This window comes from Rhinopithecus bieti, unplaced genomic scaffold (genome assembly GCF_001698545.2).
Source record: "Rhinopithecus bieti isolate Rb0 unplaced genomic scaffold, ASM169854v2 scaffold_4666, whole genome shotgun sequence".
In the NCBI taxonomy this organism is placed as follows: Eukaryota; Metazoa; Chordata; class Mammalia; order Primates; family Cercopithecidae; genus Rhinopithecus; species Rhinopithecus bieti.
In genome coordinates, this window is record NW_016804530.1 from 670,691 (window position 1) to 689,767 (window position 19,077).

General features: G+C 43.6%; 1 protein-coding gene across 1 annotated transcript in view; it reads left to right on the forward strand.

The window, feature by feature from the left end:
- Positions 1 to 19,077, forward strand: part of EIF4ENIF1 (eukaryotic translation initiation factor 4E nuclear import factor 1) — a 58,758-nt gene that overhangs the window by 5,731 nt on the left and 33,950 nt on the right. The window contains 3 exon segments of the mRNA XM_017868973.1: positions 12,948 to 12,969; positions 12,972 to 13,020; positions 16,826 to 16,953. Of these exon segments, the coding sequence (XP_017724462.1) occupies positions 12,948 to 12,969; positions 12,972 to 13,020; positions 16,826 to 16,953 (199 nt within the window).

A 19,077-nucleotide genomic window follows, 5' to 3' on the forward strand; every position in this document is an offset into this window, starting at 1 on the left:
CACCCGGCCATAATTTTGTATTTTAGTAGAGATGGGGTTTCTCCATGTTTGTCAGGTTGGTCTCGAACTCCCGACCTCAGGTGATCCGCCCACCTTGGTTTCCCGAAGTGCTGGGATTACGTGAGCCGGCCAGTGACTTTTTTTTTTTTTAATAGGTGGTGTATTCTGTGGGAACTTGTAGTTGTGTATGTTTACTTACAGGGTCAAAGGGCCCCTTAACCTTTGATCCTTCTTAGTTTAGTGTTCAGTTGCTTTCTGGGATAATGTTAGTAGTTTGTTGTTCAGAACTCGAAGAGTTTTGTTTCTCCCCATGAGTAGAAGAAGTACAGATGTTTTGGTCAGGTACTTTTCAGGATAATGTACCAGAGTTTCCTTTTGTGCTAAGACATCTTTAGTTCAGCTTGTTTCTCACATGTTAATATGCCTGGGGAATCATGTTTAGGCCTTGGGGAAGGAATTCTGAGTGGTAAGCAGGGGTGGTCCTGAAGATTCTGCTTTTTAACCCACTCCCAAGTGGTGCACATGTTGCTGGTCCACTGACTATACTTTGAGTATCAAGGTTTTGGTCTTCCTTAGAGAACTTGATAAATGGTGGTGGTGGTGTCAAGTAACTCAGAGGATGCATAGTTGTTATTTGGGGTTCAGAAGATGTTCATTGTGCTTCCAAGAATATCTTTGGAACTCAAGTTAGAGTCACATGGGGTGCTTTCAGGCCTACTCCTAAACCTCAGTGTGGGATGGTTATAAGTGGGTTTATCATATGCACCTGTTACCCTGAGGGTCTGGAGCCCCTAAGTTGTAAATGCTGCTCTGTTTTTTAGGCCAGATTCCTAAGACCAAAAGCTATATTTTGGTAGTATCTAAGTATGCATTTTTAAAGTGATTGGATCATGTTGAAGGACGTTTGTAGATTATAGAGTGGGGTCTCACCCGAAAGTTGTAGTTTAAAAGTGGTTTAGACAATGGTTCTCAAAGTGTGGTCCCTGAACTAGCATTAGCATCATCTGGTGACTTGTTAGAACTATAAATCTCAGGCCTCTTCTCAGTGGTGTTAAAGGAGAAACGGGGAGTAGAGCTTAACTGTCTGCATTTAACAAGCTCTTCAGGGGATTCTGACTCTGGTTCAAGTTTGAGAACCATTGGCTTAAGAAATGATCACCTCCTGACTGAGTGTAGTGGCTCACACTTGTAATCCCAGCAGTTAAGGAGACTGAGACGGGAGGATTGCTTGAGCCCAGGAGTTCAAGACCAGCCTGGGCAGGATGACAAGACCCTGTCACTACAAAAAAAATTTTTTTAATTAACTGGGTATGGTGGCATGTTGCCTCTAGTCTCAGCTACTCAGAGGTCAGGGACAGGGGACTGAGGTGAGAGAATCGTTTGAGGCTGCAGTGAGCCATCATCGGGCCATTGCACTACAGCCTGGGCAACAAAGAGAGACCCTGTCTCAAAAAAAAAAAAATCACCTGGCAGTGCTGCTAATTCAACTTTCTCTTCACCAGAGGCACTTGTTCACCAGTTATTAAGGAATATAGTACCTGCTATTCTGTTAGCAATGCTGTCTTCTGCTTGAAATACAAAATAGAAATGTTTTAGGCCATTCCGCTATTCAAATCCATGTGGTTTTTTTTTTTTTTCTGTTTTTTGTTTTGAAATGGAGTCTCGCTCTCTCACCAGGCTGGAGTGCAGTGGCCCGATGTCAGCTCACTGCAACCTCTGCCTCTTGGGTTCAAGCAATTCCCCTACTTCAGCCTCCTGAGTAGCCGGGACTACAGGCGTGCACCACCACGCCCAGCTAATTTTTTTTGCATTTTAGTACACATGGGGTTTCACCATGTTGGCCAGGATGGTCTCGATCTCCTGACCGTATGAGCCACCCACCTTGGCCTCCTAAAGTGCTGTCATTACAGGCCTCAGCCACCACGCCCAGCCTCAGATCCATGATTTTTTCTTCAAGTGAACAGACTCTTTTTTTTTTTTTTTTTAGACTGAGTCTCACTCTTGTCACCCAGGCTGGAGTGCAGTGTTGCAATCTTGGCTCACTGCAACCTCTGCCTCCCAGGTTCAAGCCATTCTCCTGCCTCAGCCTCCTGAGTAGCTGGGATTACAGGCATGTGCCATGATGGCCAGCTAATTTTTGTATTTTTAGTAGAAACGGGGTTTCACCGTATTGGTAAGGTTGGTCTCAAACTCCTGACCTCAAGTGATCCACCTGCTGCTGCCTGCCAAAGTGCTGGGATTACAGGCGTAAGCTACTGCACCCAGCCAAGTAGACTAATCTTATAGAGGATACATACGTTATGCTGTTCTTCTTTTGCTCCTGTATTTTGCCATTGATTCCTTATTAAATGACTGTCACCTGCCAGTTGGACAGGGAATAAAAGCAGAGACACTCAGAACATTCAGCTTGATACTGATCAGTGTTAAACATGCGTGTTAAAGGTAAAAGTGAATGTTGAATTATCTTAGTTTAACCTCATGTGGAATTTTTTTTTTTTTTTTTGAGACAGGCTCTCACTGTGTTATCCAGGCTGGAGTGCAGTGGTACAGTTAACTCACTGCAGCCTTGAACTCTGCATTCAAGTGATCCTTCCACCTCAGCCTCCTGAGGAGCTAGGACTACAGGTGTGTGTCACCACACATGGCTTATTTTTTCATTTCTTTGTAGAGATAGGATCTCATTACGTTGCCCAGGCTGGTCTCCAACTCCTGACCTCAGCAATCCTGCCTCAGCCTCCTAAAGTGCTGGAGTTACACGTGTGAGCCACTGCATCTGGCCCCATGTGGACTCTTCATAACCTTGACTAGTTACAAAGTGGCATTATTGTAGTCATTAGTGTCTCCAGGGATCTTTAAAGGAGGCCACCCTAATTCGTGGCTGGTAGGCCAATTGGACATAGCAGTCAGTACAGCCATGTTTGTCTTTCCTTTAAAACAATCAGGAAAATGGACAAGCAGTTGATGTGACTGACTTGAGTAATCCTAGCCTTCTTGGATATAATCAGAAGACTTGAAGCAAATCCCCAGAGAAAAGAGTAACTGTGATTTAAATCCTAGGTTGAAACAGGAATCAGGTGGTCAGTTTTCCGTATAAAATCTTGTTTGATAACTTTAAATGTATCTTTCATAAACTGAGTAGTAACTCTAACAGGTGACATTTCTGTGACAAATTTAGTTATAAACTTCTTAAGCTAATATAAGGATACCTGTTTATGTTGGAGAAGGTAAATTATGGTATGAAAAGTCATTGGGAGGACAAGGTGGGAGGACGAATTGAGCCCAGGAGTTCACTATCAGACTGGGCAACATAGTGAGACCCCATCTCTAAAAAAAAAAAAATAGCCAGGGGTGGTGGTGTGCACCTGTGGTCCCAGATACTCAAGAGGCTAAGGTGGGAGGATCACTTGAGCTTGGTAAGTTGAGGCTGCGGTGAGCTATGATTGCATCATTGCACTCCAGCGTGGTCAACAGAGTGAGACTGTCTTGGAAAAAAAAAAAAAATTCAATCTTAGTGTGTCAGCTGTCCAGAAAACCTATCTAACTGGAAGTTCTTAGAACGGGCTGGCTGGTAAGACCGTAGAGAATAGCTTCTGACTGCTTTTTACTGCCCGTTCCTTTTTGGTTGTTGTTGAGACAGAGTCTTGCTCTGTCGCCCAGGATGGAGTGCAGTAGCATGATCTTGACTCACTGCAACCTCCACCTCCCGGGTTCAAGTGATTCTCCTGCCTCAGCCTCCTGAGTAGTTGGGATTACAGGTGTGTGCCACCATGCCCAGTTAATTTTTTTTATTTTTAGTAGAGACAGGATTTCGCCATGTTGGCCAGGCTGGTCTCAAACTCCTGACCTCAAGTGATCTGCCCACCTTGGTCTCCCAAAGTGCTGGGATTACAGATGTGAGCCACTGTACCCGGCCTCTGCCTGTTCCATTTGTTTTAGTTTTATTTTGTTTTGTTTTGAGAGGGAGTTTCGTTCTTGTTGCCCAGGCTAGGGTGCAATGGTGCAATCTCGGCTCACTGCAACCTCCGCCTCCCGGGTTCAAGTGATTCTCCTGCCTCAGCCTCGCGAGTAGCTGGGATTACAGGCGCACGCCTCCATATCCGGCTAATTTTTTGTAATTTTAGTATAGATGGGATTTCTCCATGTTAGGCTGGTCTTGAATGACCTCGGGTGATCCGCCTGCCTCACCCTCGCAAAGTGCTGGGATTACAGGTGTGAGCCACCACGCCCGGCCAGGAATATTTCCCTTTTAATCCCCCTTCCATAAATGTGACTTACATGAAATTTTACATAATGTCAGAATGTCCATCAGAATGCATAGTTGCTTCTGTGTAGGATTTCTGCAGAAAGAAATGGATAAGGATTTTAACTATTGTTCTTTTGGGCTTTTGTTGAGATTCATTTGCTTTCCACTTTAATACTGATCACCAAAAATGGGTGTTCATACTAGTAATTCCCCAACAGGTTTTGGGAGGCTTGACCCATTTTCTTTAAGGAAGGCTGCTGCAACTAAGAAAATATGTTTATGCTTCCTTGGGTGTGTGATTCTTGGGCAGTTAGCAGCTTGTTCTTGCCTAAGGATTTAGTAACCTGTGCCAAAAGTGAAGTCTCAGGTATTAACTCTTGTATTCTCCATATGGTAATCTTAAATGAATTCATTCGGGATCAGTAAGTTCCTATGGGTTAACACTTTCCAGGCTAGGGACAGTGGCTAACACTTGTAATCCCAGCACTTTGGGAGGCTGAAGTAAGATGATCACTTGAGCCTAAGAGTTCAGACCAGCCTGGGCAACACAGCAAGACCTCATCTCTACAAAATTTTTTTTTTTTTTTTTTGAAACGGGTTGTCGCTCTGTCACCCCAGCTGGGGGGAAGTGGCCGGATGTCAGCTCACTGCAACCTCCCCCTCCGGGCTCACGCCATTCTCCTGCCTCAGCCTCCCGAGTAGCTGGGACTACAGGCGCCTGCCACCTCGCCCGGCTAGTTTTTTGTAGTTTTAGTAGAGACAGGGTTTCACTGTGTTAGCCAGGATGGTCTTGATCTCCTGACCTCGTGATCCGCCCGTCTCGGCCTCCCAAAGTGCTGGGATTACAGGCTTGAGCCACCGCGCCCGGCCACAAAAATTTTTTAAAATTAGCTGGGTGTGGTGGCATGCGCCTGTAGTCTTAGCTGCTTGAGAGGCGGAGGCAAGAAAGATCACTTAAGTCCAGGAGTTTGAGGCTGCAGTGAACTATGATTGTGCCACTGCACTCCAGCCTGAGAGTGAGACCCTGTCTCAAGAAAAAAAAAAAACCTCCAAAAGGATAGATTAAAAAAAACCTCTCCAAAAGGGTAATATCACATCCTTTCTTGAAATACTCATAAGAAGGGAGCGCTCCTGGTTAGAGTGGGCACTTCCCAAGTATTCTGTCTTTAACCACAGTTGAATGTTTTCTTTGAAAATATCCCAAAGGGGTATTTCCACGAATAATGTTAAGGGCTCTTGATGAGATGGCAAATTTAAGAACTCTTCTCTTGGCCAGGCATGGTGGCTTACCCCCATAATCCTAACACTTTGGGAGGCCAAGGCAAGCAGATTACCTGAGCTCAGGCAGCCCAGCCAACATGATGAAACCGCATCTCTGCTAAAATACAAGAAAAAATTAGCCAGGCCTGGTGGCATGAGCCTGTAATCCCAGCTACTTGGGAGGCTGAGGCAGGAGAATTGCTTGAACCCGGGAGGCAGAGGTTGCGGTGAGCTGAGATCATGCCACTGCACTCCAGCCTGGGTGACAGAATGGAGACTCTATCTCCAAAAAAAACTTGAGAGAGTGGAAGACCTAAAGGGGCGGGGATGAGAGTCATCTTCCTATGTGAAGCACTGAACCAGGCACACAGGACGTATTTGTGGACAGTTATAAAGAGCAAATTGTGTTTTGTTTTGTTTTGAGACAGAGTCTTGCTCTGTCACCCAGGCTGGAGTACTGTGTCGTGATCTCAGCTCACCACAACTTCTATCTCCTGGGTTCAGGCAGTTCTTGTGCCTCAGCCTCCTGAATAGTAGCTGGGATTTCAGGTGCCCACCACCGGGCCCAGCTAATTTGTTTATTTTTAGTAGAAACGGGGTTTCACCATGTTGACCAGGCTGCTCATGAACTCCTGACTCAAGTGATAGCTGGTCTCGGCCTCCCAATGTTTTGAGATTGCCGGTGTCAGCCGGCACCCCTGGCCCAAACCGTATTGACTTAGCTCATGGTTTCTCTCTTCCCCACTTACGTAGGGGATCTTCTTGTGCTCGGATACCACCTTAAGCATCTTAGGATCATGCTGGAAGGTAACACATTTAGTGCTGTAAACAGTGAGGAAGTTTTCTCTCATTTTTCCCTAAATGTCCGGGTGGACTTTGGGCCATATTTTGAGAAACATGCTCAATTGGAAGCAATAATTTTTAACCTCTTTGGCGTTCATTGGAAATCTTTTGAAGGTGTGAACATTCACTGCAGAAATTGCACAAAAGCATCATTTTCCGTATGGTTTCAAATGGGAGGTCTTACACTCCTTGACACCATGGAACTGGTTTAAGAAGTCTTACTTTTCAAGAACAGTAAATACTGTTTACCTGGATGTTTACAGTGACTTCCTGCCGTTTTTACAACCCAAGAGTTGTCTTGTTTCTAAACCCATTTCTCAGACTATTAGTGAAGAAAATGGCTCTTTATAGACGGGTGAGCTATGTTTTAGCCATTGTATTTGGTCAAAAGTGTGCCCTGGCACAAATAATGTTGCTGGTGTGGTTAATGCCAGTGTGTAACTAGCTTGCTACTCTGCCTTCTGCTCTTACAGGCCTGTGAAGTTTGTACCTCTGTTCACTTAAACATCATCTTTCTGTATGCTAAGCATGTAAAGTCAACAATGAAAACTGGAATAATACGGAAGTGAAAATGAGAATTTTGTTAAGTCTTGTTAACTGAGAGTAGTTGGTGTTTATCACTCTGTGATTAGAGCAATAACTCTGTAAGAAGAAAGATTATATTGAACAAAACATTAACTTCAAATAACCTCTCAATTTGAAATTCTTTTTTTTCTTCTTTTTTTTTTTTTTTTTTTTGAGACAGTCTTGCTCTGTTGCCGAGGCTGGAGAATCTCAGCTCACTGCAACTTCCGCCTCCTGGATTCAACCAATTTCTCCTGCTTCAGCCTCCCGAGTGAGGCTGAGATTACAGGCACGTGCCATCATACCCAGCTAATTTTTTAATTTTTAGTAGAGACAGGGTTTCGCTATGTTGGCTATGCTGGTCTCGAACTCCTGACCTCAAGTAATACACCCGGCCTCTCTTTTTGAGACAGGGTCTCTTGTCACTCAGGCTGGAGTGCAGTGATACAATTACAGCTCATTGCAGCCTGGATCTTCTGGGCTCAACCAGGTAGCCTGGACAACAGGCACACCACCACGTCCTGTTTTTTGTGTTTGTGTTTTTTTGTTTTTTGTTTAGAGACAAAGTCTCCCTTTTTTTCCCAGGCTGGAGTGCAGTGGCGTAGTCTTGGCTCACTGCAACCTCTGCCTCCCAGGTTCAAGCGATTCTTGTACCTCAGCCTCCCAAGTAGCTGGGGCTACAGGTGTGCACCCCCACACCTGGCTAATTGTTTGTTTGTTTGAGACAGAATCTTACTCTGTTGCACAGGCTGGAGTGCAGTGGTGTGATCTCGGCTCACTGCAACCTTCACCTCCCAGGCTCAGGCAGAATTGCCTGAGCCTCCCGAGTAGCTGGGATTACAGACATGCCAGGCTTGAACTCCTGATCTTAAGTGGTCCACCCGCCTTGGCCTCCCAAAGTGCTGTCATTACAGGTGTGAGTCACCGTGCCCGGCCCACATTTTCTTATTTTTAAGCTAAGACGGTTTTTCTGTTCCAGGATTCCATCCGGGATACCATATTACATTTAGTTATCCTCTCTCTTTAGGCTCCTATTTTCCTTTTTTTAAGATTGTTACTTCTGTTAAAGTATTTTTTGATTTCCCGTCAATAGGACCAAAATTAGGCTTTTCTGGATGTTTTGTGGTTGTGTTAAAGTGTTAACCTTTCCCAGGTGACTCCTAAATAAATAAGTAAAATCATTATAGAGTTCAGCAAACAACTGTAGTAGTAATTGAGAACACCTGTTGGGATCCCTGTTACCTTTGGAGGTAAAAGTTTCAAACAAAACACCACTTAGAAACTCTGTACATTAAGAATTTACACATTTATTGGGAGGCCGAGGCGGGCGGATCACAAGGTCAGGAGATCGAGACCATCCTGGCTAACATGGTGAAACACCGTCTCTACTAAAAAATACAAAAAACTAGCCGGGCGAGGTGGTGGGCGCCTGTAGTCCCAGCTACTCGGGAGGCTGAGGCAGGAGAATGGCATGAACCTGGGAGGCGGAGCTTGCAGTGAGCTGAGATCCGGCCACTGCACTCCAGCTTGGGCGACAGAGCAAGACTCCATCTCAAAAAAAAAAAAAAAAAAAAGAATTTACACATTTAAGTGTGAAAGATTGTCTTTGATTTAATACAAGCACATTAGGGTTCTTAGTTTAGTATCTGCATGGGGTAGTAAGGGAATATGTGATAATCTTTAGTTACTTCTAAGAGTAAAAAATTGCTTTGCAGTGGTTTTTCCTGTAGCATTATGTATAAGTATTTACTATATTGCAAGATCCTTCCTGTTTTTACTAGAAAAATTTTAAGCCCTTTTGTCCTTAGGATTTCTGTATTCTAGTAATATCTGATACCTTCATAACTACTATTGCTCCATCCTCCCTGCACCCCTCACCCCAGCCCCAAAGTTTTGCTAACCACACAGATCTGACACCATGTTTGCCCTGCAGATGTCTCTGGACTCTCCCATAGTGTTTTTTGTTCTTTTCTTTTTCTGAGACAGGGTCTCTCTCACCCAGGATGGAGAGCAGTGGTGGATCACCACTGCTCAAGTGACCCTCCCACCTCAGCCTCCTGAGTAGCAGGGACCACACTTGATGATTTTTTTTTTTTTTTTTTTTTTTTTTTTTTTGAGACGGAGTCTTGCTCTGTCACCCAGGCTGAAGTGCAGTGGTGTGATCTCAGCTCACTGCAACCTCAGCCTCCCTAAAAGTAGCTGGGATTACAGGCACCTGCTACCACACTTGGCTAAGTTTTATATTTTTAGTAGCGATGGGGTTTCACCGTGTTGGCCAGGCTGGTCTCAAACTCCTGGCCTCAAGTGATCCACCTGCCTCAGCCTCCTATAGCGCTGGGATTACAGGTGTGAGCCACCGCGCCCGGCCCACTCAATGAATTTTAAAATTTGTTTTGTAGAGATGAGGTCTCCTTATATTGCCCAGGCTGATCTGGAACTCCTGGACTCAAGCAATCCTCCCACTTCAGGCTCCCAAAGTTCTGGGAGTACAGGTGTGAGCCACTGCACCCAACTGACTCCTGTCTTTACTGGTGATTTATAGGTTGTATGTCAGTTCTTCAACAAATGTTTTCAGAATTTTGAACAGCCTCTAGATATTTCCTTATATTTGGAACGCTATTTATCTCAGTCTTCCAAAGTTTTATTCATATTTCTATCCACTTATAAGACAGGTAATTCATAAATAAATCCTAAATAAATGCAAATGCCTGATTGATATCCTGGTCTTAAAACTAAAATATCATCTAGTCCTAAGGCATTTTCTTGTCCTGAAGAAAACATTCAGATGCTTCAGTTTTCTGTAAACACTGAGAGAATTCATGGTATGCTATACCCAGTGATTCTTGTGGGCTGAGTGAGCAAATCTGTCCCTCCATCCTCACCCCAAGATGTGGAATCAGTGATCTGAGAAGCAGTGCACATTCTCCTATTGCAAGGCCTGGGATGGGAGTGTTGTCAAAGTCGTGGTATAGTGGTATGTGCTTTTTTACAAGGCAGTTGCAGCATTTTACTGGTGCTGAAAGTTTTGGAATTGCTTTTTTTTTTTTTAACTTTATTATAAAAAATATTTCAAAGTATGCCAAAAGGAGGCAGTAGTTTGCTGTATATATGGGTATATATGTGTGTTAGTGTGCATGTGTATATATGGGTAGATATGTGTGTTAGTGTGTGTGTGTATATGGGTAGAGATGTGTGTTAGTGTGCATGTGTATATATATGTGTGTATACGTAAGTGCGTATATTTCCTAGCTCTACTGAAAGGGCCTTCAAGCAAATGAGGATACCCAGTTCCAAGACTTTGGTGTTTTATGCAGTTCCCCACTTAAAGAAACCAGGATTTCTCAGAAATAGCTGATTCTAGGGCTGGAACAGGATGAATACAAGATAAGCCAGAATGTATGGCAGTCTTTAAAAAAAAAAAAAAGATGGCATGTTGAAAAAGACACACGGGCCAGTTTGAAAAGGCACCCACTGGCAAAATCTGGGACAGTTTGAGCACCACATAATTCAGGACATTAATGAGTTATAGACCAACAGAAAAACCAGGAGTCGGCCGGGCACCGTGGCTCACGCCTGTAATCCCAACACTCTGGGAGGCCAAGACAGGCAGATCACTTGAGGTCAGGAGTTCCAGAGCAGTCTGGCCAACGTGGTGAAACTCCGTCTCTACTAAAAATACAAAAAAACATTAGCCAGGCATGGTGGCAAATGTCTGTAGTCTTAGCTACTCAGGAGGCTGAGGTGGAAGAATTGCTTCAACCCAAGAGGCGAGGGTTGCAGTGAGCCAAGATCGCGCCAGTGCACTCCAGCCTGGGCGACAGAGCAAGACTCTGTCTCAAAAAAAAAAAAAAAAACTAGGAGTCTGTGAGTCCATACCAATGATACATAGGTATATAAACGGGGGAAAGGAGGACTTGCCTTTACAGTATGATGCCAAGTGCTGGCTGGTAAATATGGAGAGAGGGCTAGAGTGGCAAAATGAAGAGTGGTTTGTTCAAGAATCATTAATGGATGCTAACTTTAGGGGAAAACTGGAGACCAAGATATTTGGATGATTTTAAAGTGTCTCCCCACAGATTGCATGCTAAATGCAAATGGGAAAGTAGTAACTAAATAGTAGAGAAACTAGGGAAAACCTTGACCAAATGATCAAAATTAGCACCACAGACAAAGGACAGATGAACATCATGGGCATCCAGAAGTGATGGTCTGAGAAGGGCACAACACCTCTTCAGTTAGTATTCTGCCCCATGTATATTTAGTCTCAGTCTAATCATGAAAAAACATCAGACCAACTCAAAATAAATAATGTTCTTTAACAGAAAGGGACTATATTCTCTAGAAATGTCAATATCATAAGAGACAAAAGTTGTAGAAATGTTCTAGATTAAGGGAGACCAAAGAGATACAACAATCAAATATCTGATTCTAGACTGGATCCTGTGTTGGAGGGGGAAGATCAATATAAAGGACATTATTGGGTCAGTTTACAAAACGAATTGGGAAGGTAGATTAGAAAAAAGTATTATCGATAACTGTAGTTATAAAAAAACCTGGCAGTTCTTCTCAACTTGAGTCTGCAGAAGTAAGTCCTTATGCCCTGCAGCATCTGTTATATGTGAGGGATTAGCCTCTCTCCTGTGCATCGGATACCGGCTAAGTACATCCTTGAGAGAATGGGAAAATAGTCACTCAGGTCATTTTCTGTAGGGCCAAATTCTCTCATGGAGCTGGATAACAGGCTGTAAAAGAATATCTTCATTCTTAGGAAATAGGCACTGAAGTATTTAGGAGTAAGGTATCACGACTTAGGCAATTTACTCTCAAGTTAGTTAAAAAAAAAAAAAAAAACTCGCTCATATGGGGAAGCCAAAAACTTGGCTTCATGGAGGTAGAGAATAGAATGATAGATACCAGAGTCTGGGAAAGGTGTGTGGGTGGGATGGCAGAATACAAAGAGGTTGATTATATGGGTACAAACATGCAGTTGAAGAAGGAATAAGTTCTAATGTTTGATAGCAGAATAGAGTGGCTGTGGTTAACAAGTGTATTGTATATTTCAAAATAGCTAGAAGAGAGGACTTTAAATGTCTCCAAAACATAGGAAGGATAAATACTTGAGGTAATGGACACCCCAGATATCCTGACTGGATCATTACACAGTTTATACATGTAACAGCATTATCACATGTACCCCATAAATGTATATAAAGATCTGTATCAATTTTTTTAAATTCTGCAAAAAAAAAAAAAAAAAGTAAATGATAAATAGGGAGAAATGTTAATAGGTAAATCCAGGTACATAGTATATGGATGCTTTTTGTGTTTTCTTAGTCTTGCAACATTACATTTAAAAAAAACTATCGCCTGCCAGGCCCAGTGGCTCACACCTGTAATCCCAGCACTTTGGGAGGCCGAGGTGGGCAGATCACCTGAGGTCAGGGGTTTGAGACCAGCCTGGCTAACATGGTGAAACCCTGTCTCTATTAAAAACACAAAAATTAGCCGGGCATGGTGGAAGGTGCCTGTAATCCCAGCCACTTGGGAGGCTGAGGCAAGAGAATTGCTTGAACCCAGGAGACGGAGGTTGCAGTGGGCCAAGATTGTGCCACTGCACTTCATCCTGGGCTACAGAGTGAGACTCCATCTCAAAAAAAAAAAAAAAAAAAATTTTCCCCTTGTAAATTGGCATATAATACTTAAAATTGGTAAGATTAGGCAGAGGTTTTATCTAAGACTAAAGTTTCCTTGCCTTGCTGAGCATTCATTGTTATGGACTATAACAGTGTTATTGAATAGGAATTATGAGAGAATGTTTTTAGCCAGAAACTGATCACTTTTAAGTTACTAGATTATTCTGCTTGAGCTTGTAAGAACCTTGATGTACTCCAGTCCTTTCTGAAATGAGGCAAGATATAAATAAGAATTGTGTGAAGTGTTTAAGATGGACACTTAGAATTATTCAGAACAGAAAGAAGTTTAAAGTGTGTGGCCTAAGAAATGTAATTCAAAATGACTATTTGATTTCTCTTTTTAGGAAGAACTCTTGGATATAAAAGAACTCCCCATTCCAAACAGAGGCCTTCATGCCTTTCTGAAAAATATGACAGGTATGTGTGTCATTCTAGTCCTTAACTACTTCTAGTCAATAACTTTTTGTTATACCAAACTTGGTAAATTAAGAATTGTATTGTTTTGAAGTTTTCTGGTAGAATTATGAAAGAGGAATTTCAAGAGGTAATAAGATGGGTTTCAACAACCTAGGAATGAAACTAAAATTAAAAAATGATCTGGCCGGGCACGGTGGCTCAAGCCTGTAATCCCAGCACTTAGGGAGGCCGAGACGGGCAGATCACGAGGTCAGGAGATTGAGACCATCCTGGCTAACACTGTGAAACCCCGTCTCTACTAAAAAATACAAAAAGCTAGCCAGGCGAGGTGGCTGGCACCTGTAGTCCCAGCTACTCAGGAGACTGAGGCAGGAGAATGGCGTAAACCCGGGAGGCGGAGCTTGCAGTGAGCTGAGATCCAGCCACTGCACTCCAGCCTGGGCGACAGAGCGAGACTCCGTCTCAAAAAAAAAAAAAAAAAAGATCTGGTCAGCGTCACATAGTCAGAAAGCAGAATTAAGACTTGAACCCAATCGGGCGCGGTGGCTCACGCCTGTAATCCCAGCACTTTGGGAGGCCGAGGCGGGCAGATCACAAGGTCAGGAGATCAAGACCATCTGGCTAACATGGTGAAACCCTGTTTCTACTAAAAATACAAAAAATTAGCCGGGCGTGGTGGCAGGCGCCTGTAGTCCCAGCTACTTGGGAGGCTGAGGCAGGAGAATGGCATGAACCTGGGAGGCGGAGCTTACAGTGAGCTGAGATCGCACCACTGCACTCCAGCCTGGGTGATAGTGCGAGACTCCGTCTTAAAAAAAAAAAAGACTTGAACAACCAGGAGTCCTCACCAGGGTCTTCTCTCTCTACCAGTGGTTTTTTGCACTGTACTTTGAGGGTACCTGCCTTAGGTATGCTGCTCAGGGGGGCTCTTAGTTCTTTTTTTGCATTCCCACAAAAAACTATTCAGCCATTCAGATTAGCTTTATTGCATCTTAGTTTCCTTTAGAAGAAGGTGGCTTTGGTTTGGGAAGACTATAGCTAAAAATGGTTTGAAAATCTCCTACAATAATCCTATATTGTACTACTTATGGCCACTTTAGTCATTTCTTTTTTTTCTTTTTTTTGAGACAGAGTCTCACTCTTTTTGCTCAGGCTGGAGTGCACTGGCGCGACCTGGGCTCACTGCAACCTCCACCTCCCAGGTTCAAGCGATTCTTCTGCCTCAGCCTCCCGAGTAGCTGGCATTACAGGCACCTGCCACCACGCCCAGCTAATATTTTTGTATTTATAGTACCTATAGTACTATAGTGCCTATAGTCCCAGCTACTCAGGAGGCCAAAGCAGGAGGTTTGCTTGAGCCCAGGAACTTGAGGATGCAGTGAATTATGATTGCATCACTACACTCCAGCCTGAGCAACAGAGATCCTATCTCAAAAAAAAAAAAAAAAAGTCCTATTTAACCAGGAAATTGAACATTAATATGATGCTTTATATGTTAAAAAAAAAAAAATGTGGGCTATTATAAACCATCTACCTTGATATTTAAGAAATGATGGGCCGGGTGCAGTGGCTCACACCTATAATCCCAGCACTTTGGGCGGCCAAGGCAGGCGGCGGATCATAAGGTCAGGGGTTTGAGACCAGCCTGGCCAACATGACAAAACCCCGTCTCTACTAAAAATACAAAAATGAGCTGGGTGTGGTGACATGTGCCTGTAGTCCCAGCTACTCGGGAGGCTGAGGCAGGAGAATGGCGTGAACCCGGGAGGCAGAGCTTGCAGTGAGCCAAGATCGTGCCATTGCACTCCAGCCTGGGTGACAGAGCAAGACACCATCTCAAAGAAAAAAAAAAAAAAACATTGATGCCTCAACCACATTCCCTGATGAAGGTGATACTTGAATAATGGCTATTCCAATTAGTTAGGATTTTCTTTCTTTTTTTTTTTTTTGAGACAGAGTTTCGCTCTTGTTGCCCAGGCTGGAGTGCAATGGCACAATCTTGGCTCACTGCAGCCTCCGCCTTCCAGGTTCAAGCGATTATCCTGAGTAGTTGGGATCACAGGCACCCACCACCACACCTAGCTAATTTTTGTATTTTTAGTAGAGACGAGATTTCACCATTTTGGCCAGGCTGGTCTCGATCTGCTGACCTCAGGTGATCCACCCACCTCGGCCTCCCAAAGTGTTGGGATAAGCAGGCATGAGCCACCGCGTCTGGCCTACAAAATGTGTTTTAAAAAATTATCCGGGCATGGTGGCACTTGCCTGTAGTCATAACTGCTCAGGAGGCTGAAGTGGGAGGATCACTTGAGCCCAGAAGTTTCAGGCTGCGGTGAGGTATAATCATGCCACTTACTGCATTTCAGCCTGGGTGACAGAACTCTGAGACCCTGTCTGAAAAAAATAAAAACAAAGTTATCCTGGGCAGACAAACAGCTTTTATTTCTGAAGCAGAGACTGTGCCTGGTGATAAAAATAAAAAAGAGGAGAGAGCTTCTCATTTTGTTTCACCTCTCTGAGAACTAAAATTTGTTGGGCTCTTAAATGCTAGATAATCCTCACCACTACCCTAGAAGGTAGGTAGTATATATTTTATTGTGAGGAGTTGGAGACTGAAAAGTTAACTCACTTATTCAAGAAATGTTCATTGGTACCTGCTATGTGATAAATAAACTGTGCCAGGTTCTACAAAATATTCCATGGCTTCATGGAGCATTGGTCTATGGAAGGACACAATCAAACACTTGTAAAAATTTATCATTGCAAACATCACAGGCTGCAAAGGACAAGTGTGGAGTACATTGCTAGTGTATAGCATGACCTGGTCTGATCTGGCGGTTGAGAAGTTCTTTCTGCAGAAGATGCAGCTCAGTAACTTGTCCAGGGTGTTCCCATTAGTGGTGGCAAAACTAGAATTAGGGTCCAGATTTTTGGGCTCCAAAGTTTCTGCTCTGTGCACTGTACTACGCACCACCCCCTCATTACACAGAGAATAACAAAATAAAACCTAAACTACACATTTTAGGTCGTAAGAGCTGTCTGCCCTGCTTATGGAAAAACTAAGACTGTGCATAGAAATTCTGGAAAAATACACATCAAATGATCCAGGTACTACTTCTGGTGAGAGAGTTAAGGGATTTTTTTTTTCTCCTTTGTGTTAATCTTCAGTAAACAACAGTTAATATTTATGGAACATCTTCTTTGTATAGTACAGGCATAGTTATTGTAATCCATGTGCACTCCAAGGTATATGGTCTGAATGTTTCAGTTGTGTACAGACCATTCGTTTTCAAGAGACTGCTGGTGTTGTGTGATCAACAACAAAGCATTACTGAATTAATAGCATGTTTTGGTTTTCGTATTAAAAGAGGTAACAATTCTGCAGGCATTCATGAAGTTTTCTATTGGAAATGGGTTTCCGGATGGGCGTAGTGTCTCACATCTGTAATTCCAGCACTTTGGGAAGCCAAGGCAGGCAGATTACTTGAGGTTAGGAGTTAGAGACCTGGCCTGGCCAACTGGTAAAACCCCGTCTCTACCAAAAATACAAAAATTAGCAAGACGTGGTGGTGGGCACTTGTAATCCCAGCTACTGGTGAGGCTGAGGCAGAAGAATCACTTGAACCTGGGAGGCAGAGGGTGCAGTGTCATGCCACTGCACTCTATCCTGGGTGACAGAGCGAGACCCTGTCTCAAAAAAAGAGAAATGGATTTCCATAACTTAATAGCTGAGGAGGTTTAGAAATCAGACTGCTTATAGGGTTCATGGGCGCAAGTGCTAACATTTGTATTTTCTGACCTGTAGTGATGGCGTCTGGGACCCTGAGAAGTGGCATGCCTCTCTCTACCCAGCTTCAGGGCGAAGCTCACCAGTGGAAAGTCTGAAGAAAGAGTTGGATACAGACCGGCCTTCCCTGGTGCGCAGGATAGTAGGTGAGCACACAGTCACTCAAAAGTGGGGTTGGTGATTTTAGGGACATGCTTTTGGCTGCTGGTTTCATTCTCAGCTCTGAGAATTGTATGCTTTGAGGGGAAATGTCATTATCAGGAAACTGATTTATCAGTTGGATTTTTCCTAATCAGCAGGGTAAAGTCATAGTCTACGTTGTCACAGCTATTACATAGCTGTCTTCTTATAGAAGACTGTTAGGCTGTGTGCTTCTGAATTAAAAGTACTGATTATCTTTCATTGGCATGGATAACTGAGTTAGATGCGGTGGGTAGCATAAAGCTGTGCTGGAAATCTCATTATGCTTTCTCTCATACGTGAGACCAGTCCTCGGGGGGTATGAATTAGTTCTGGCAATTATTTTTTATTTTTTATTTTTTTTGAGATGGAGTCTTGCTCTGTCACCCAGGCTGCAACCTCTGCCTTCTGGGTTCAAGCAGTTCTCTGCCTCAGCCACCCAAGTAGCTGGGATTACAGGTGCCTGCCACCATGCCCGGCTAATTTTTGTATATTTAGTAGAGATGGGGTTTCACCATCATGGCCAGGCTGATCTTGAACTCCTAACCTCATGATTCCCCCACCTCGGCCTCCCAAAGTGCTGGGATTACAGGCATGAGCCACCGCGCTGGGCCTAGTTCTGGCAATTCTTAATTCATGATGGACTGTGATCTGAATACAAGGCTTCAATATGGTTTGAGACTGAAGTTAAGTCTGATCTTCCAACTTTTCTAGTTTAAAGTTTACCCCTTCAAACTAGAAACGTTGTTTAAGGGTGAAATGGAGACCAGGTAATATAAAAGCAGTCAAGGAACTTGTTGCAAGAAATCTTTTTGAGATAAGAGGACGACCCATCATAAAAACTTGGAACTAAATGAAAAGATAGTCCAGCTCTAGTTTAAGCTATAAGACCCTTCTACACAGTCTGTCAGTCCACTCAGCACAGTAATGTCTCTCAAATAATTTATTCTAGCAGAATCATTAAAGATATGCAGAGACTTTATTACAGTGATGAAAACTGAGAAGGAACCTAAGTATCCAACAGTAGAAACGGGTCATGTAAACTTCGGTATATCCATATATAGGAATATTACATTGCATTGTCCTGTAAAACCATGTTGCAGATGTGTTTATTGGCAAATAATGTTCATGACGTACTGACTCATAGAAAACTGTCCATATTGTATCCTGTGTTTGGAAAAAACTGAGACTGTGCACAGAAATTCTGTAAAGCATGCAACAGAACATTCTAGGAGCTGTTCGTGATAACAGAATTAAAGCAGATTTTTCTCACTTGGACTAATCTTCAGTTTCCTGGTTTTTCTAGGAAGACATTTTTTGTGTGGTGACTTGTTTGTTCTTCCTACACCAATAAATTTATTGAGATAGAATTTACAGATAGCCTGCACAAAAATATACCATTTGATGTCTTGACATGTGTATCTATCTGTGAAACCATTACCAAGATCAACATAAGCATTTTTATCACCCCAAACGTTCCCTAGTATTCCTATGTGTCCTCCGTTTAGCTGCGCACCCGCCCCAACACTTCCCCTTCCCAAGCAAGCGCTGTAAACTTTCTTTTTTTTTTTGAGAGAGTCTCCCGCTGTCGCCCAGGCTGGAGTACAGTGGTGTGATCTCTGCTTACTGCAACCTCTGCCTCCCAGGTTAAAGCGATTGTCTTGCCTCACCTTCCTGAGTAGATGGGATTACACATGCACGTTCCACCACGCCCAGCCCACTCCACCCGCCCCCACTGGGATGGAGTCTTGCTCTGTCACCCAGGCTGGAGTACAGTGGAGCAATCTCGGCTCACTGCAACCTCTGCCTCCTGGGTTCAAGTGATTCTGGAGCCTCAGCCTCCCAAGTAGCTGGGATTATAGGCATGCGCCACCATGCCTGGCTAATTTTTGTATTTTTAGTAGAGACAGGATTTCACCACGTTGGCCAGCCTGGTCTTGAACTCCTGACCTCAAGTGATCCACCCACCTTGGACTCCCAAAGTGCTGGGATCACAGGCATGAGTCACTGTGCCTGGTCCCAATTTTTGTATTTTTAGTAGAGACAAGGTTTCACCTTGTTGGCCAGGCTGGTGTCGAACTCCCAACCTC